Below are 19,677 nucleotides of genomic sequence, written 5' to 3' on the forward strand. Positions count from 1 at the left end.
ATCTCCTTACCTCACCCTACGGTAAAAAGATGATGTCATCAACGCCCTAACACCCCTACGCAAACGCACCTCCACCCCGATGACCACAAGTGGGAATGACGTCACGCCCTAGGGGATTATGGCGTCGCGAACGCCCCTCAACGCCCCTGCGTATGCGCCCTGTTGCTGAACCTGAAAGTCCTATGTTGTTTCCATCAATAAAACAATGACAGAATTTTCAAAGCAAACCAAGACTTTTGTTTTCGTGGTAGCTCTGAAAAGAGCCGTTTTGAATGGCTCCACAAAGAGCTTTTTTAAACTTTTAAAGCTTTAAAACGAGGAAGAATTAACTGCTGCTTTCTTAGGTTTCTGATTTTACTAGGCTCAGTCTATCAAGGTAAATAGAGTATGCGTGGTTTTAAAATAACTATTTTTGGAAAGACAACAGTTTCATTAGACGTGAGAATTGAGAACTTTTTCTTCGCTTTCGGGCATTCTGTGATTTTTTTTTCGACCGCCCCCCAAGTACGAAGGTGCCGGTACGCTGTGATCATTCCACGAACGCTCGTGGAATGATTGTTTTAAACAATTAACCACTATGGAGTCAGTGATATTTAGGCTAGCCTGAGCGTTATTTTAATTTAGACTAGGCGGAGCGTTATTTCGCCATTTCGTGTTTTAAACATGCCCTTCTTAGAGCTTACATCTGGATGGAAAGTGAATTGAAAACGCTAAGAAGCGGCCACGTGGCATCTTTCCAAGTGTTCTCTGTTTGCAATACCGCTGGCGTGATGGATAGTGGCTTCGAAAACATTTGCCGGTTTCGGTGACATGGCAAATTCGAGCATCATTGCATTCACCTTTCTTTGTTTTGCTGGTGATAGATTGGGTTCCTAGTTTCTATACGTTGCAGAAACATGTCCCTAGACTCTGAAGTACGTAAACGAGCGGACATGAACGGAGAAATGGGTTCAGAGCAAGATGACATCCTGATATCGTCAGAGAACACAATGAAAGCCACGACCTCTCTGAAGAGTGATCGAAAATGGCTTATTTTGAACACGCACTTGAACGCTGTTATATATTCATCTTGTTTTTGGGTTCAAATTGGAGTCCTGCCGGTAAGTGAAGGATTTGTTGGTAAATAAAGTAATTTCAGTGACCTCAAAATTGCGGCTGTATAAGCTTACGTATCAGATAGTTTGATCATCGGGTCTTAGATCTTAATTTTTGAGACACCCCTTATCAACGACATGAAGAACTGTTGTTTTAGCGTACAATATTAACTGGGGGCTATTTATTTTTCCGATTTACATAGTGCAAATTATTTTAAATTTTACACTTTGCTGATGTAACGATCAAACAGACACATCAACATCCCCGAACAACATCCCCCTTACATCTCTCCCGACAACGTGAGAATACCCCAGGTATTTGAGTGACTAAATCAATATTCCCGGTGGCGGGAATATTGCCATCAGTAGTTGATAATGTGGTGGGTTATGGGTGGGAAATTTGACACTTTATATGCCTCAAGAGAAAACACCGTTCTTTGTATATGTTGTGGATCAAAAACAATGCCTTCAAAAGGTCTGTACAGTGTTTGAAGGAATTTAGTTATTCAATAGTTTTGAATTATTATAATATGTAAATGAATTATTCTTGGCACAGTGGAAGCTGAAATCTTTTGTTCAAGGTATTTTTTTTGCTTTTTCACTATTTATTTTTCCCATGCATGTCTTGGAGGATGGGACATTTCATTGCATAGTATGACCCTAAGGTGGGGCATTTGAACACCATTTTGCCCCAGGGGACTGGAATTTGACCAACTGAAAGTTTAAAATGTTGAATGCCTGGAGAAGGGTTGCTGAGCTTTTTATGCAGTTACTGAACCATACTTTAAATTAAACATCCTGGTACCACAGAATTATATAAAAAATACATTGGAGAAATAGCCAATTTTGGGTCCTGTTTTTATTTCTTTATTTAAAATTAAGACAGGATATATGTGGGTTTTTCACCAAAACATAAGTTCAAGATGGTTGCATATTGGCCAATAGCTACTTTTTTTTGCATGTTATGGATCCCAGCTGCTTCTCAGTCGATAACCAGGCAAAATGGGTTTCATGAGGGTTTTGTCTAATTCAGTTTGTCTTTTATTTTTAATTAAGTATTTATCAAAGAAACTTGGAGCAGACCCAGTGGTGTTTGGATACCTTCAGACTACATTTGCTGTGGTACAGTTGTGCGGTGGGCCAATCTTTGGAAGATTTGGAGATATTTTTGGTAGCAGAGCAGCTCTTGTTCTGTCGTTTGCTGCAGCGGCTTTAAGCTACTCCATTCTTGGAATAGCATCCACTGTAAGCATGCTGTTTCTTTCAAGACTTCCTTCAGTTTTCATGCATGCAATGCAAGGTTGGTACATTTGTAAAACATAATAATTATTTATTTTGCACAGTAGGAGCTAGTGTGAAATGTTAGGGTTCCTGTGGAGTTTTGTGGTCATTATATTTTAGTTAGACAGGAGAAAGTGATTCTAGTTACAGTCTCTTTTTTAGTTGTGATTGTGGGTATCGTGTGGCTGAAAGAAACAAACCATCACCGAAAGATTATGCTTGCCTGTTTGAATTAGCGAGATCTGACCCTGGTTGTTCAAAGGGTGAATAATGCTATCACTGGATAAATCACTATCCAGTGGATGGCACAGTTTGTTTCATCAACACTTATCTGCTGGCCATGGATAGAGATATATCCACTCTTTGAACAATCTGGCCCTGACAGGTTCATGTTATGGGGGATCCCTCTAGCAGTCGGAGTTTTTGTTTCCCTTGACCAGTGGTTAGGGAGCAAGCAGCTGTGGAAAGTTCTGATTGGGAGCCAGAAAATGTTGGACTTCCATTTGAAATCAGGCTCATTGGTCTTATTTCTTGTCATTTTTACATTTTATTACCAGCTATGGGACTGTCTTAAGTGGCTCATTCTGTAGCTTGTTCTGTTCCTTACTTGCAAATAAAAGAGCAAAGACTTGAGGTTTGAGACTGGGATATATTTTTAGCAACTCTATAGTTTAACTACTAGTTATTCCCTTTTATTGTCAAGCTTCAATGACAATTTAATGCTATTAAATTATCTTACAACCTAATTTATCTTATTAAATTTTCTTACTCTCAGGATCACAAATGGTTGTAACAGACATCTCAGATCAGGAAGGTAAGAATAAATACAATGGTCCCTGCCAGCATTCACACCCAGATAACTCCATCCAAAGTTTTAACACCTTGCTAGCAACCATGTGATCACTATGTCTTGTCAATGTTCATATTACTTTCTGACTTTTATCTGTCACTGACTGTGGTGTAGGTCGTGCAGATGCACTTGGCAAACTGGGTGTGTCATATGCAATTGGAATGGTTATTGGTCCCTTTATTGGTGGTCTCATCACAAAGAATTATGGAGAACAATCTGCAGCATTCTTTGCAGCAGCTTTTTCATTCATCAGCATCTTCATAGCATTACTTTTCATCCCACATAATACCAAATCATTATCAAAAGGTGACAAATCTGCTGAAAAGCTGCCAACAGGTGAGGAGTGGTGTTAATTATGAGCTAATAAGCTATTCTTGATCATGATGAGCACGCTGTTCTTTTTATTATAACCTCTGTAGGCCCATGGATCCATTGATCTTAATCCTGGTTGGTACCAGTAATTTTGTTTTCCCTGTCACAAATTATGTACCGGTACTAAGAATCTTTCCTTGCTAGGTCAGGTGACCTGCTTTAGCGTTTAGAAAAATCAGAGTTCTAAACAGAAGGTTGCTTGAAGTCGGGGAAACCGTTAATTTTTGTTTATCAAAAATGGAGAGAACTTATTTTGGATGGTTTCAGGTTTTATTGTTTTTCGCATGATTGGGTTTAAAAACTTTCTGTCCAAGAAAATTCCAGAATTATTTGGAATAATATGTACTCAAGGCTAGAATAAGTATTTGCCTATTCACCCTTACAAGTCGCAATATGTTAATTGAGCAAGTATAAATTGAATGTTTTTTGTTCCATTTCGTAAGGTCACTGACCCAAATTGTGAGTACTTGAAAGTTAAGTTTCCATTCCTGTGTACCGGAAGCAGATCCGTAATGAAACGTCCACTCAATTACTGTTACAACGATTTTTCATTATTATGAACTGTAAAATCCATGTAAATGAAGTACTGCTGTTATTTGTGTTTCAGATAACAAGGAACAATCAGGCAGTGTTTTTAGTGTCAAGAAGATCCTTGAACTCATGAAGATACCGACAGTGTTTTACTTAATAACTATCAAAGTCATCACAGGAATCCCGTTTGGAATTTTCCAGTCCATGTTTTCTTTGGTGTCCATGGAATTTTTTAAGTTGGAGCCTCAGCACAATGGCTTTGTCATGTCTTATGTTGGAGGTCTTTCAATTGTAAGAAAATTGAAGTTTTTTGTAAAAGAAATAGTAAGTTTGCATAGTGCATGCCAACTAATTGTTGTAATGAAGACATAAATGATCATCGCAGTTATGCACACAACTTAACCAGTTGAGAAATTAAAGCCTGAAAAAAATTCAGGCCTGAACAGGACTCAAACCCATGACCTCTGCGATACCGGTGCAGTGCTCTACCAACTGAGCTATCAAGCCAACTGGGAGCTGGTCACTTTGTGGGCTTGTAATATTCCGGTCCTGTAGATGGTGAAGATTGCTAATTAATGAATATATGAAAGATCATATATTGGAACCTGTTAAGGCCTGAATTTTTGTAATCTTTGGAGATGTTGTAATGTATTGTTATGTTTGGAGATGGGTCAATGGAAACAAAAAAGCCTTTTTACTGTTAAAAGAATGTTTACAGCAACTTTTCAACATCCCTGAAGTTCCTACTGAGAATTCTTATACGTAGATCTTTGTAAAATCATAAATGGTCTGCAAACATTATAAATTAATGTTTTTTTTTTTGTTGGTTTGAATCATTTTGTTTTTACAGCTTGTTCAAGGCCTCATTGTAGGTGTACTGTCCAGAAGATTTAGTGAAGCTGTTTTATTGAGAAGTGCTATTTGTGTTATTGCCTTGGCTTATGCTCTTTTGGTGAGGAAATAAAGACAGTCTTCTGCTATGGTTTTGTAGAGTACAAAATTGCTAAGATCCCCTAGAGATGCTGTGGCTAACTAAGCATTCAGCCAAGGTTTGAAAGTAAATAGTTTTCCTCCCTTTGTGGAGGTGCTGTGGCCTCACAGTTAGTGTGCTTGTCTTTGGATAATGCAGTCTGAGTTTGAGGACACTGCATTGTGTTCTTGGGCAAGACACTTTACTCTCACAGTGCCTCTCTCCACCCAGGTGTATAAAATTATTGGGTCCTGGAGAATTTAAAGCTGGGGGGGTTACCTTGCGATGGACTAGTACCCCCTCCAGAGGGGAGAAGAAATACTCTTAGTTCCCATCCACTCAGTCAGGCTATTACTCAGCCAAGCTTTGTATTGTACTGTTTGCAAGAACTATTGGAATGTTTGTTTCTGTTTAAAATCATTAATTTTGTTACAGCCAAGAAAAGTATGAACTTTTTGCTTTCCAATTTTTGGACAAAAATGTAAACACATTGGCAAATATGGTATTGTTGTGCAGTCTGAGATTTCTGATGTCCTTTTGTGTTTTCTTTCAGTATATGGTAACTGATATCTACCAGTTCTGTATTGTGATCATACCAATGGTGGTTGGTGGGACAACGCTAAATGTCATCACAACATCTGCCATGACAAAAAGTGTCGCAATCAACAAAACTGGTGCAGTATTAGGTCTCTCCATGGCAACCAACTCCCTTATACGAACTGTCTCCCCCACCCTGGGGAGTATTATGTATAAGAACTATGGATGGCCATCATTTGGTGTTTTGGGGCTTGTTGTGAATGCGGCTGTTGCACTGTTTTTATTTCTTCATGGAAAAGACTCGTTCTAGAAAAGACTAATTTATAAGTTATTGATAATAAACTAATACCATAATGTAGAGCTCTAACTAGAGATTACTGGGTGCAAACATTTCACATTCAAATCATTGCCAAAGAGTTTTGCAATAATGTAGAAGTTATTCGTCTTCATTGTTTTACTCAAATATGTTCAGTGAAACTTGTCAGTCACTCTCATTACAAACATAGCCACTTACCCACAAGCCTGGGCAAAGCTAAGATATGGGTGGCAAAAAGAAGCGTATAAATTATAGGCAGAGATGTAAAGAATAGGTACAAGCTGCCAAAGTGGTGATGGGAGCATGTAAGCATTGCGTACCGCCTAGTTTCTGGATATGTTTGCCATGAGAACACAACAAGTTATTCAACACATTCTAGACCTAATGTAGTTTCTTACCACAATTTACACATTTGATGTACCTGTAAGCATAAACTGTACCACCAAATGTCATTGAATTTTAGCAAATTATGAAAAATAAAGTTATGTTGCTTTTTTAAAAAATCTGTGCTGAGTACAGTTTGTCTTAATTGATAGTCATAGTCAATCCAAAAATAGCACTGCTAAGTGTTGCAAGACATTTATATCACCTTGGTGGTTAGTGATGTCTATGATGAAAACTGCCTCGACAGAGACCTTCGCCCCCCTTCTCTAGCAAAAAAAATAGTTGGCAACCAACTGTTTAAGAGTGACCATGTAGTTATGATGAAGATCACCCCTGAATAATTCTGAGCACTCTCAACTTTTTGCTATGCTGCCTGTAGTCTGCTTCTTGCTACAGGGTCTGATAGGGAGAGTATGCACTAGCTGCTCTCCAGCGTCTGGTCTTTATTCCTCCAGCGCAGGCTCATTTCCCAAACAGTGGCTTGAAATCAAGCCTAGAGGATGTGCACTTACCTCGGTGAAACATGAACACAGAAAAGGCAGTTTATGGACAAGAAGTGCACACTGCACCGTTGTTTCATTCCAATCCATTCTTGAGTTAAAACTGGCATACTCTTTTCCAGACGTTTAAGAGAAAAGCAGACAGCATGCCAGACTGGAAGCGGTTAAACTTTTTTCAAACTATGCGCAAATGTTTTCAACAGTTTTTGCAACATATTTCCTTAGTGTCCCAATTCCTTAGTTTAGATCTCTGGCAAAACTTTCACGTTATCCAAACAGGTTTATTGAAGTTCAACGGTGTACAGTTCAACCGTGTTAAACGGCCACCCTGGCAAAAACGATAGGTAAAAACAATAGAAAGTCCTCATTAGGACTTTGATTACTGGCCGCCTAATAGGGGGGTGGTGGGGGGTTTTTGTTTAATAGGTGGCCGCTGGTGGCCGACTGCAGGGCTGAGCTTTGATGAATATGCCTACTTTTTGATTCTCACCCTGCACCCCTTGGCAGGCCGTTTTGGTTTCAAGGTAGAGTTTCTTGAAAGCTTTGAGCTTTGAATATGTTGGGTAGCCTGTACAAAGTAATCCACAAAAGTTGAGACCCGGTATACACCTTATTCCAAAATGGCGGCCAATTTCTTATTCTTTTGTCTGCATGTTTTAATTAGCCCTCTTTGCCTCATTTTCACTTCAAAATTCTTTTGTATTTTGTACATGTTGACGGGGCAAAGAGGGCTAATTACCATGTAAACAAAAGAATAGTAAACTGGCAGCCATTTTGGAATAAGGTTTATAAGTTCCCACGACGAGGCAGAGGCAGTTTGAAATATTGCGTGACCATAGTTGATAGAGGGGTATATCGTGACAAAGAAACGTTGACTTGACCATTGCGTGACTAGCTGGGTTATTACGTTCGTACTCGCCGAGTTATGTAAGCAAAGTGAGCAGTGACCATGCCGCCGCTAGCTGGTTGTATGCAAACTTTTTAAAATTATTAGCCATGGGCCCAAAAGAAAGCGACCACGACTCAATTCCAGCTGAGGCAAAAGAGATGGAGCGAGACAAAAGCCAATTTACAGTTAAGCTTGTAGTCCTTGTCAACGCGTTCCTGTTCTCAACATGCTTCTTCATGGATAACTCTGTTTTTCCAGTGAGTATTTTCCGTGAATGCATTTTTATTGTCTTCGTTAACACACCAAACGGCCGATTTTCTCGGCTTCAAAAGTTTAAGCTTTTATGTATTGCACCTCAGCGAAGTTTGCACACGTTGCAATGTGTATCTGGACGTCCTTGAACTACATGTTCTACGCAAACATAACTCAAATTCGAAGTTGGGAATAATACAATAACGGTTATGTTCGTTGCAGGAACTAGAATGGAACCTAATTGGTTGGAAATACTCCTTAGTCGAACTTTACAAGTTCATTTATTTTACAAATCAAGAAACAGGACGTGGTACCCTGCGAGCAGTTGGCTTCTCCGTAGGAGAAACCAACTGCTCGCAGGGTAGGGACGTCGGGGGCGCTGAGGGGGTGATTACATGGTGAATTTCAGCCCGGTTACGTGGGGTGGGCTTAGATGGAAACAAGTCCTCTTGTAATTAAAATGGCGATTGAGAAGGTGTAAGTCCGGACTGATTGCGATGTTTGAGAACTCTGCAGATAGGGTAGGGCACCCTCTCATCTTAAAGGGGCAAGATAAGTTACCTTTTTCAAATGAGACAGGGCCCACCTCTACTCCCAGGGGGCAGGGGCTATTCCCTAAAATGGCCTATATAGGGAGGCTCTGCCCGAAATGGATACCTTTTGCAGGCTTCAGGTATATAAATGGATAGGGTTTCCACAAGTTGACTGAGGTATATGAAAGGTTAGGGAAATCATTTTGTTATTTAAAAGGGTCTTTAATTAAAATATTTCGAACAGATATACCTTATGGCTGTATCATTAAATGTATTAGGCGTTACATGAAAATGACAAGAAGATTTCCTTTTTATTATTTATTAACAATATGGGCCAGTTATGAAAGGATGTGAAAGGGCTACCTTTTTTCAATTTAAGGTATACGGAAAGGATACCTTTTCTGTCAAAATGGTATGCAAAAGGGTAAGGGGTTGGACCTGGGAGGGGAGCCTGCCCGTAAAAAAAACTTTGAAGAGTAACCCCCAGCCTCGACTGAGCCCCCCTGTTTTGAGAAAGGCCCACTCCACCCTAACCTCACTTTCTACTACTGGAGATGTGGACCTCTATCTTCATTATCATCATCATCATCATAGACGCTCTGTTTTGTTCCTACTAGTACATGGCCAAGCGCCTTGGAGCTGATGTGGTCACCTTAGGTTACATGAACACAGCATTTTCCTTTATCCTCATGTGTGGAGGACCTCTTTATGGAAGATTTGGAGATGTGTTTGGAAGTCGTATGGCTCTGATGTTGTCTTGTTCTGCTGCTGTGTTAGCCTATGGTATTCTTAGCCTGGCAAACTCAGTGCCAATGCTTTTTTTGTCCAGAATTCCTATGGGCTTTATGCATACCTTTCAAGGTTAGTGGTCATGATTCCTTCCTTCACTGGCTTTGACAGTTTCCTTTTTGTGAAGTAACTGAGTGACAGCTGGCCATGAAGTTGCAATCTACTCTCAAGAAAAGGGGGAAGATTCTTATATAAAAGGTCGGGGATGCTCGTCAGAAAATTTGGGTGTGGCACAAACTTTATTTGACCCCTAAAAGATACCACTTAAAAGAGAAATGGCAGAATTTTTAAAAATTAATTATTTCTTTGAGTTCTCTGTAAAAGATAGTCCAAACACCCTTAGATAGACTGGCAAAATCCATGATTTACAGCCAAAAGCGAGACAAGGAGCATCCCCAACTTTTTCTTAGGGTGATTCCCCACCCTGGAATCTGTTTCCTGAAAAAAGTTCTTTACAGGAAAAAATATACTGTCAGTTGTCACACCCATGGATGATGGTTCTTCAATTATATTAATGTATTTAATATTTCAATGTTAATTAAATTATTGTATTGACTGTGACTGTTTTTATAGGTCTACAGATGGTAATAACTGACATGTCAGATAAAACAGGTATAATAACGTCACTGTAGACCAGTGTTGTACATTTTTTTGTTTTGTTTCATTTTTCTGAATACAGTAATAATGACTTGAACTAAGTAATTTGTTTTGAGGTACTGTCATGTAACTGTCATGTGATACTAAAAATATACAATACAGCCACAATCATGGACAAAAGTAGTTGAGACACTCCCCAAAAAAGACCTGTTTTGTTGAATGCATGAGTGTTTCCATCTCAAGTTTTCACATTTCGATCCCCTCTCCCCTTTTCAATGTTGTAACCATGTGACAGTGTCCACGGAGCGTATTTCAACATTGAAAAGGGGGAGAGGGTGAATCATTGGCTATTGACAAAAAGGATGTTTTTTTTCAATTACGGAAGGATACCGATAGGAAGTGTTTGTTTTCCTCAAATGTGTCAACACTTTTGTCCATGATTGCAGCTCTGAAATAATAAAATTCAACTTTCTTATAGATACACTACACAAATAATTTGTGTTGGCAATCAGGTGCCACATTTTTTGAGGTGAGGAAGAGTGAGCCCAACTCTATTCCTTGTATTGGCTTCTCAGCTAGCTTATTTTGCCATCATTTACTACCACAAATATCAGTGATGCAGGCCAAAAATAAATAGGCCTGCATTGCGTGTACATTATACTACCAGTAATGGATACATTAACAAGATCTAGAGTATTTGGGCAGTTATTCATAGAAAATTATCAAATAGAGCTCATAGATAATGTGACTTTATTGTATACACCATCAGTATCATGTTAGTGTAGGGCAAAAAAGACAAAAACAAATCACCAAATAGGTCTGCAATCTGTGCAAAATGTCTAACTTAAGGTCTCCCAATTTTTCTTTGGACAGTTGTTTTGTTTAATTGTTTATGATAGATGGAGTATGCCATTATGTAATACAGTGAGTTAAAGAACAATGAAATCTAGAATAAAATATAATTTTAACTGGTCTGGAACGAGTTTTTGACATACAGAGAAGCTGTTTGACTGTTTTTCTTCTGACAATCATTTAGACATAAGTCAGGTGATCTGATGCCAGAAACCAAATTTAGTTTCTTAAGATATTGTAACGTACTGCATTGGCACTGAGGTAGGTGTAATGCTTAGTCGATTATCAATTGAAATTGCTAGAAATGTAATCTGTTACAATTTTTGTTAACAGCAATTAATTTACATTATATTAAGTTCAAGTTTATATTTTTAGGTAGAGCTGAGGCTTTGGGTAAACTTGGTTTAGCTTTCTCTCTGGGAATCATGGCTGGCCCAATGACAGGCGGTGTTGTGGCCGAAAAGTTTGGTGATCGCATGGTTGCATTTACAGCTTCAGCCTTATCAATATTCTCTGTTATAATGGTGCAGTTGTTCCTACCCAAGAACACAAAATCAAAGATTAAGAAAGAAACTGCAGTTTCAGGTACGATGTATGTATATTTAATACCCATGAGATCTTTTACATGTAATTAGTTATCGATTTGTAGTAGGACTCTAGATTACAAGGCCATTCAGGTTAATGATTGGGGGTGGCCTGCACCATTTAGTGTCCTTTTTATTGCCAATTTTTTGCAGGTTAAAGTGACAGCAGTATTTCTCATGCAATCTCTTACAACAAAGGTCATGACTAATTATTAACTATGATCTGTGTATTTAATTAGGGTTGAACCCTTACTTTGTATGTTGATATTATGACGCTCACATACTGAGCCTGGGCTTCCCGTGGATCCAGTGGAGAAAACGGAAGTGTGGGGAACTTAGTCTCCCATCCAGGAGGAGTACAATATGCAGTGATATCTCCTGTATTACTGATTGTTTTTGTTTTCTTTGATAGATTCTGAACACCTCAATAAGTCTGGCATGACCAGAACGTTAGAGATGTTAAGTAAGCCAAAAGTGATATATCCCCTGGTATTACGTATGGCTGCCATGTTGCCAACGATATTGCTGCAATCCATGGGTTCAGTTATTGCAATGGAGTATTTCAAACTTGGCCCTCGAGAGAACGGTCTCCTACTTGCAGCCATTGGATTAGCTTCAGCAGTATGTTTAGAATATATATTATTTAATAATCAAGTCTTTTTATAGACAGTGGAATACCAAATTTTCCAAACTCTTGGGGAAACAAAAATCGTTTTGCAAAAAACAGATAGTTCGAGAAATGGAGTAAAATTACAGTGTTTGACTGAAGAGAGGGAAATGACTTTGGTTCGAGTCATCGGAAGGTTTGAACAACAATCAAGGGTTCAAGAAATCAGGATTAGACTGTATCCTCTTTTTAACAGAAGATATATATTAAACATGTTAGAAAAAAAAACACTTGTCAAACAACTTTTGAAAGACAAGTTTTGGCATTGTGCTTGTGCTATCTTTGAAGTTTATTGAAATTGAATTGTATGATCATATAGCTAAATTATAAGTAGTAAAAATAGACATGAAAGTCACATGAAAAGATGGTAGTCATGAATCACTGTACCCAGTTGCATTCTTGGTTTATTTGATAGATATTTTATTAGATGGATATCACTGCACTTTCATTACTGTTAACAATATTAAACAATTATTGGATGAGGTTTTTGTGATATCCAGAATAATCAAGGTTGAGGTAGGGGTTATCAGCTGAATCTGAAGGCTGAGGTTGATAACCCTTACCGAGACAAAAAAAGGGAAGTCATGTTTTTTCTTCATCACTGACGGCAAGCAACACAAAGTGTGCGAACTTGACATGATCACCCTTAAAATCATGCACCGTGGTCATACATGACATGATTACCCATGACCTTGAGTGTCTTTGACATGATTATTGTATAATCTGCAGTTACGACGTCACAGGCGCTGATTTCGAAAATTCACTGTACGCTTTCGGCCAATCAGAAAAGAGATAGTGAGTTCAATGTATAATAATCATTGTTATCGTCACTATCACTCCAGCCTTTAACTGAATTATGCCTCTATTGTCTAATGTTATTGTCCTTGGGTTTAGATAGTTCAAGGTTTTGGTATCGGCATGCTGTCAAGAAGATTTAGTGACTCATCTCTTCTGTTGCTTTCCTTTTCTATTTCTGGTTGTGCATTCAGTATGATGGTAGGTGCTTGAAGAATAAATGTATACTAGTAGTAATCAGAGATTTTGAGAGTGCGTTCGACGCTCTCACTTTAATATATAATTATATATCGTAAATGAATGATTTCACTAGCTGACTTTCAACCTTTGTCTATTGCTAAAATCAACATTTTTCAGCAGCAACCGAGGTTTTACAGTCAGATATGCATAGTGTCAAAGTCCATGCTAGTGAAGAGGTCACGATTTGTTGATACGTTGCATGACGCTGCCAGTTTCTGTAGTCTCTCAAGTTTCATAGAACATTTAAATTACGTACATTATTCTAAGCTAGCATTTGCAGTCGCGTGCTCGTTTCGCGACTAATTCGAGTATTTCCCCCGATGAATAAAGTAGTCGTATGGATCTTGCCCTCAGAGCACTTTTCCACCGATTCCAAACAATAAAATTTCGACCGGATAAAGACTGAGCTATCTGTTGCGACTGGAACTAATCAACAAATGCAATCAAAATGTAGCTGTTCCCATGGTTTATCATCCCAAAGCCAAGTCGTGTTAACAAACAAGGACAATTCCCTCAGATTGCGATAAATGCTGCCTTCGAAGCGTTTAGATTCACCAAAATCTAACGCTGAGAGGACATAATAGCGAGGCGTACGGCGACTGAATGGAAAGAAGTCAAAAAAAGATCCATTGGATAGACGAGCTCACATGGCCTGCTCACATACTTACATGTTCGCCACATGACTCATCACATGTCTTAGCATTAAATGGTACCAGTTTACTGGCCGTGACATGCCCCTGCAAAAGTCAAGCAGGGTGGCCATTTTGGTGTCCTTAAAGGAATGTGGTTTTTTTCAGCCTAGAACCGTGCACAGGGAGACCAACTCTGAAAAGCCACAGGTCAAAATTAGGTTTGCGTTCCACTTCATCGAACGCAAATATTTTAATTTAACAAATTGTTATGATTTTGTAGTTCAGATCAGCATTAATTCTGGTGATACATCAAAATATCGATATTTTTTCGCACACCAAAAAAATTAGGATTATAGTTATTATCCTGATGTGTTTTCAATGTGCTTAAAAATATAACTATATTTTAGACATTTGGGTTAGTCAAAGAGTTGACAACTCCTGCTGCAGTTTTATTTGCAGATTGACCCCAATCATCTGTCAATAATTCTTTTACTAGTTCAACTATTGATTAAAGAATGACATAACATTTGAATTTTGCTGATCTTTTTACTGTTTTTATTGCAGTATTTTGCCACACACACATTTCTTTATGTTGTGTCTCAAGTTACCATGGTAATCGGGTTCTCCTTAATGCGCACCATTACAACTTCCATGGCAACTAAAGCTGTCAACGCTCATGATACTGGGCTTTTGTTGGGGCTGAATGCAACCAGTGAGGCCTTTATGAGGACAGTAACTCCTGCAATTGGAACCTTTATGTTCTTAAACTATGGCTGGCAATCATTTGGTACCCTGGGAACTACCATTGATTTTGGTGTGGTTGTAATACTACTGGTCAAGGGACTAAACTAAATACAACTGTTTTGACAAAGGTTGTCCCACAAAAACATAAAAGCGTACGTGACAATGCCGATTGGTATCATGGGTAGAATGAGTTTCGCGTTGATTGATTGACGTTCACGGTGTTTACCAACAAGAAAAGAGAAGACATAAATACATTTGTTTGTGCTGTTTCCCACTATGTTGCTGAAACACCTAAAGCCTCAATCAAGGACCACAAACCGCCATTACCCATAATAACTTTCGGCATTGTCACGTACAGTTTCTCGAAACAACTGTATGCACGGGTACTGAAATGTTTTATTAGTTCCAGAAAATATCCACACCAACTCCATGGAAGGTCACTGGAAATTTTGAGGGGGTGGGGTCTTGAAAGCCAAAAGTTTCAAAGAAAAGTACAAAGCTGAACTATCTAGACTTCCCAGTTGAATGGGGATTCAAACCAAACTATGGAGAAGGGGGCATAGATATTTTCTGGAAAACAAACATTCAGTCATCGGTATAACACTCTGATCTTTTTAAAATTTGAATGATTTCCATCTGTCTGCCAGGTTTAGGAAGCGTTCAAGTTGTTTGCCTTGCAGAGTTCCAGATAGGTTTTTTAAAGGCAAGGTGTTGTTTAGGTATTCCAAAATTAAGTCAATAGATGTGGGCATCACCAATTCATTAGAAGTTTTCAATTAATTAATATTTTTATTCACGTCTGGTAGCGGAACTTGTCAGGTTTTTGACTTGAGATCCCTCTCATATCTCTCTGATGTTTATTTATCTGCTATTCTAAAAGCTGTATTCACACAGTCGCCCACCTGGCAATGAGCCTGGAAAAGTGCCAAGACACCAAGTTTCTAGGTGCTATTACTAAATATGTTACTATTGTGTATATAAATTACATATTGCTCTATTGAGTACAAGGACAATAATAATTAATACTTATTTAATTTGTTTGATGAATGTATTCATAATGAATCAAATAAATTACAGTGATAGTTTGATGAATGTACAAATAATAATGAATTAAATAAATTAAATACTTGTAAAGTTGAAAACTTCACACATTTTCATATAATGTTTTGACTGAGCAAAAAGTTTTAACAAGGATAATTTGAATAGGAAAAGTAGCTGGGATTGCCAAACGACTACTTCCCATGCATCTCAAGAAACAGTGACATAAGTTTACTACACCTAAGTAATTAAATAAGAAGAGTTCGACTTGTCTACCGAAGCACTCTTCTACTTGGAAAAGAAGTGTTCTTTGAGATATATCGACCTCCACTTGCCTGTAAGGCACGTTGTCTTGGAGGTGCTGGCCTGTTTACCGTGTTCTGGCATTTAGGAATGTGTCTCTCAGCTACAGTTGGTGCAAAGCGTCTCTGGCAGAACCTGCAGAGTACGTAATCTGGATTTTCACTTGGGGGTGGAGGGGGTAAATCTGATGCCTTACCACCTCGCTTTATGTGTTCTTGCACCTTCTTGGCATCTCTGATGGCATTAATAAATTCCTCTGCAGACCAAGCAAGTAGTAATGGAAAACTTTTGTTAGTAAAAGGTATTTACACTATCACATTGAAACCGCAAGTAAGAGTAAACAACACTGAAGTCTCCCATAATAAGTCACTTAATTATACAGCTATGAGTGTTTTAATGAAAAATACACCACTTGTAAAATGCATACAAAACTAAATCCAGGACCCAAGAGGCATATTTACTAGTGAGGATATTGATTCATGACATCATTTTTCACTTTTTCATAGTTTGTGCAAACAGTTGCAGTTTGTCTAGATATAATAAAGGAAAGGAAATTACATGGTGGCTTGAAGTTATGAATTTCATTTTCTCCTGTTTAAGGCAAAGTTTATTCACTCACTGTGCTCCTGCATAAAATATTGTTTTTTACCCCTGGATATAAGATTGATTCATATCTTCACACTGCCCTGTAATATCCTCTATATAATTATATGAAGTATCTACCGCCTCATAGAGTATCAAGTTGGAGTCATTTCAGTCTGAAATTAGCCAGGAACAATGAGACTAACTTTTTGAGAGCTGAGGCCCATTTCTTGAAAGCCCTGAAAACTTTTCGGGCCCGCAAAGCCATTTTTAGTTAATCGGTATTTAAAGACAAAGAGATGTATACGTCTGAAACTTCTTGTATGAAGGGAACCTTTGTTTACATCAAGAGGATGTGCATAAAACAGCTCTGAAGTCATAAGGTTTGAGATTTTGCTACGCCTTTTTGGGTGCAAAAACTTTTCAGGACCTTCGAGAAACGGGCCCCTGGACACCACAACTGGCACTACCAAAAATTCACAATGGTGCTTCCTTACCATGTTTTTTTCTCCAGTTTGATTTGGGTTTAGGTGGATCAGGAGCCTTTCTTGCTCTGTGCCTGTTAAACTGTGCTGCCTCAGTTCCTTGTGTCCTCATTTTGGAGGAATCAAACACCTTCCTTTGTTTATGACTACTTTTGTTACAAATAACTTCATGTTTTGCCAAGCGTTCTGCTGCAAAGGATCGACCACAGTTATAACAGGGGGCCAGATTCAATGGCTTGGCAGCCTGCTCAGTGGGTAGGCTAGACAGGGCAGGGGAACCACCCCTGATATTGTACGATGGGGACGGCACTCGACCATTGGACATGGGCTGCAACCTGGCTGGATGATGAGTAGAAGCTGGAGGTGTAGACTTTTTGTTGCTTGGTGAAGATTTGCTTTTTATAAATGTTCTGTCCTTTATTAAAGGCCCAACATTGTGATTTTGGTCTTCATGACGACTAAGGGGACTCTGCCTACCATACTGTCCACTGTGTGTAGAATTCATACCCCCACGGGTACTAAGAGGGGAAAGTCTCTGAGCTGTACCTGCAAAAGTCAGAAACCAAAAGAATTGTATTATATTTTATTACACTGTAACCAAAATTTTTGTCCATTTCTACTGTCCTAATATCCTGTGGTATTAATTAAGTGACTGACCTGATATGGCTACAAAAATCATGGTTACTTGGCCAAACTTGGGTAAAGTAATACCTTTTTTACAATAACTGCAGAAATTCTCACGCGTTTATTGGCTAATTTTTATTGTCAATAAGCGAACAGACACATGAATTTATAATTTAAATGTGATGTGGCAACGAGTGATAGCAGACAATTTGACGATTTGTTGTTGTAAAAAACAAATTGACTTCAGTTTTTCATGGTCTGTCCTGTTAATGACAATGAATTTCGAGGCCATAGCCAAGTGGATCCACAGGCTACTTTGACAATGTTACAATGAAATTCATGATCAATAACAGGACAGACTCATTAAAACCTAACGTCAACTTGTTAAATTGACAGTGTACTTTTTTGGTTACACTTCAGTGGCATACCAGGCTTGTTTGGTCTAGCCATAGTTATTTTGGCTTGATCACTTCTTGCCAAAATATCAACCATGGCTTGACCAAATTAATTTGCCTGATGTGCTTTCATTTTGGAATTGAGATTGATCTGTACCGAATTTTCAAAATTTTCCAGCTTGGAAAATTTTGTCCTTTTTCTTGCAAATATATTTCAGGGTCATAGCCATTGTAACCTGTTTTGTCTATGATTTACTACCTGATATATCAAGTGACAATTCCCCACCTGACTGTCTAAGCGGCATTGTCTTGCTTCCAGGTTTGCAGGACCTCATGTGAATTTCAAGCCTTTCTGGTAGGAATGTTCTACCGCAGTTTCTGCAGGGAACCAGCTGTTTCTGTGATGACTCGTACGCCAACTGATTCCTACGACCAAGGTCATCTCCGCCATCACCTGACAAACTAGGCAATATGTTGGGTTTGACTGGGGGTGGTCGACGTAAATGCTTAGGTAGCCGACTGTTCTCAAGTTCCCATTTTTTCAAACACTGTGGTTCATGGATACCTATAGATTTGGTACCAAACTCTCTTCCACATATGAAACAAACAACAGTTTTAGGCTTTCTTGGGGGCTGGGGACTCCTCCTTCCATAATCAGCCTCTCTGGGTGAGCCCTGTCGGCCTGACCCCATCCTGGAAGGATCAAAGGTTTTGGACATTTTCAGAGGATTATTAGGTCTACAGCTCCTCTGGTGAACAGGCAAGCGATCTGGGTTGAACGTGCGTCCACAGTTTTCGCAAGGAATAAGTTGATTCTGCGATGCTTGGAAAGCCATGTCGTTCATGGAATCAAGCTGTGCTTCTCTAACCCGCGGGTCACTGGATAGTGGTGTATTTCCCCAGCCCGCTGGTTTTTGGGGTGGTTTTCTCCGTAAATGTCTCGGTAACTGGCTGTTTTCCATCTCCCATTTTTCCAGGCATTTTGGAATGTGCAGTGAAATCGACGTCGTACCGTACAAACGACCGCAAATGTAGCAAACGACATGAGGTGGTCGCTTGGGAGGCATGGTTTGTTTACTAATGTTTCATCGCATTAACAGGTTCGCTAACTATACTGTCGCCTACAAAAATTGACGAGAGACTCTAGGAATGATTTTTCCTCGCGGGATTAAATTATAGCAAACCAAAGTTGACTCACGACAAAATTTTTTGTCCTACGGTCTCCTCTCAGTTTAGCTTCGAATCTTTTCGATCAAGACTGACCATTCCCAAAATCATAGGTGCGTTTGGTGATACGTCGTGAAGGGAATATTTGCGTTATTCTCCCACAATGACAAAATGCAGTCTATTCATGTGTAAAACAGCTTCCACATATCCAGGGCAACCGGCATATGTTGGCAACGCAAACTTTCCAGACTTTTCGAAGACGAGACAACTACGTCAAACTTCTAATAGAATGAGGAAATACAACGAAGTCTTCTGGGTTATTGAAGTGGTTTTGTGGAATACTTCTTGGGGGATAATTTTGATAGGACAGGTAAGTTTCAATTAACACGGTCAAGGATGTCCTTGCCAACGTTCTCGTGCCAGTCTTCCCAACCTAACACCTGCTCTAAAACCACAGGTTACCCAGGATTACATTGTGTTGTTTTCATTTTAACAAGAACAAACAAACAAACAAACAAACAAACAAAAAGGTCTGCAACACAATATTGAGCTACCCTGAGTTTAAGGAAGCATACACAGGTTATACAAGATCATACAAGCTGGTCTTTTTAAGATTTTCTGCCACTTAGAAATTTTGAAGAAAAAGAATTACAGCTGTAAAGTGATACAGTCAG

The 19,677-nt window shown here is 38.9% G+C and overlaps 3 protein-coding genes across 4 annotated transcripts; 2 read left to right on the forward strand and 1 right to left on the reverse strand.

Annotated features, from left to right (window-relative positions):
* The first annotated feature begins 214 nt into the window (after positions 1-214).
* LOC145494412 (solute carrier family 22 member 18-like) lies at positions 215-5,945 on the forward strand. Its single transcript, XM_081473874.1, has 7 exons — positions 215-1,100; positions 2,151-2,394; positions 3,151-3,189; positions 3,340-3,561; positions 4,205-4,419; positions 4,979-5,080; positions 5,652-5,945. The coding sequence occupies exons 1-7, from the start codon at positions 897-899 to the stop codon at positions 5,943-5,945; spliced, it is 1,320 nt and encodes a 439-aa protein (XP_081330000.1). The 5' UTR covers positions 215-896.
* A 1,886-nt stretch (positions 5,946-7,831) lies between these two features.
* On the forward strand, positions 7,832-15,119 carry LOC145494413 (solute carrier family 22 member 18-like). Its single transcript, XM_081473876.1, has 7 exons — positions 7,832-7,981; positions 9,127-9,370; positions 9,872-9,910; positions 11,123-11,332; positions 11,744-11,952; positions 12,893-12,994; positions 14,230-15,119. Exons 1-7 carry the CDS (start codon positions 7,832-7,834, stop codon positions 14,515-14,517), a joined length of 1,242 nt encoding a protein of 413 aa, XP_081330002.1. The 3' UTR covers positions 14,518-15,119.
* A 592-nt stretch (positions 15,120-15,711) lies between these two features.
* On the reverse strand, positions 15,712-19,494 carry LOC145494411 (uncharacterized). 2 transcript variants are annotated; one of them, XM_081473873.1, is made up of 3 exons: positions 18,123-19,494; positions 16,830-17,363; positions 15,712-16,006 (listed from the first exon to the last, which is right to left on the reverse strand). In XM_081473873.1, exons 1-3 carry the CDS (start codon positions 18,901-18,903, stop codon positions 15,720-15,722), a joined length of 1,602 nt encoding a protein of 533 aa, XP_081329999.1. In that variant the 5' UTR covers positions 18,904-19,494; the 3' UTR covers positions 15,712-15,719. The 2 variants fall into 2 exon arrangements, with proteins under 2 accessions (XP_081329999.1, XP_081329998.1); XM_081473872.1 differs by having other exon boundaries at positions 18,096-19,494.
* Between the last annotated feature and the right edge of the window lie 183 nt (positions 19,495-19,677).

This window comes from Orbicella franksi, chromosome 8, assembly GCF_964199315.1.
Source record: "Orbicella franksi chromosome 8, jaOrbFran1.1, whole genome shotgun sequence".
NCBI lineage: Eukaryota > Metazoa > Cnidaria > Anthozoa > Scleractinia > Merulinidae > Orbicella > Orbicella franksi.

What these genes read in the sequence shown, in the direction of transcription:
- LOC145494412 (XM_081473874.1), top strand. Translation starts at nt 897, where the DNA reads ATGTCCCTAGACTCTGAAGTACGTAAACGAGCGGACATGAACGGAGAA. An exon ending in TTTCATGCATGCAATGCAAG is followed by an intron (nt 2,395 to 3,150) that starts GTTGGTACATTT and finishes TCTTACTCTCAG; the next exon opens with GATCACAAATGGTTGTAACA. An exon ending in AGACATCTCAGATCAGGAAG is followed by an intron (nt 3,190 to 3,339) that starts GTAAGAATAAAT and finishes ACTGTGGTGTAG; the next exon opens with GTCGTGCAGATGCACTTGGC.
- LOC145494411 (XM_081473872.1), bottom strand. Translation starts at nt 18,903, where the DNA reads ATGCCTCCCAAGCGACCACCTCATGTCGTTTGCTACATTTGCGGTCGT. An exon ending in ATTGTCACTTGATATATCAG is followed by an intron (nt 17,364 to 18,095) that starts GTAGTAAATCAT and finishes TGACTTTTGCAG; the next exon opens with GTACAGCTCAGAGACTTTCC. An exon ending in AAACTGGAGAAAAAAACATG is followed by an intron (nt 16,007 to 16,829) that starts GTAAGGAAGCAC and finishes CTTGGTCTGCAG; the next exon opens with AGGAATTTATTAATGCCATC.
- LOC145494413 (XM_081473876.1), top strand. Translation starts at nt 7,832, where the DNA reads ATGGGCCCAAAAGAAAGCGACCACGACTCAATTCCAGCTGAGGCAAAA. An exon ending in TGGATAACTCTGTTTTTCCA is followed by an intron (nt 7,982 to 9,126) that starts GTGAGTATTTTC and finishes TGTTCCTACTAG; the next exon opens with TACATGGCCAAGCGCCTTGG. An exon ending in GTTGTGCATTCAGTATGATG is followed by an intron (nt 12,995 to 14,229) that starts GTAGGTGCTTGA and finishes TTTTTATTGCAG; the next exon opens with TATTTTGCCACACACACATT.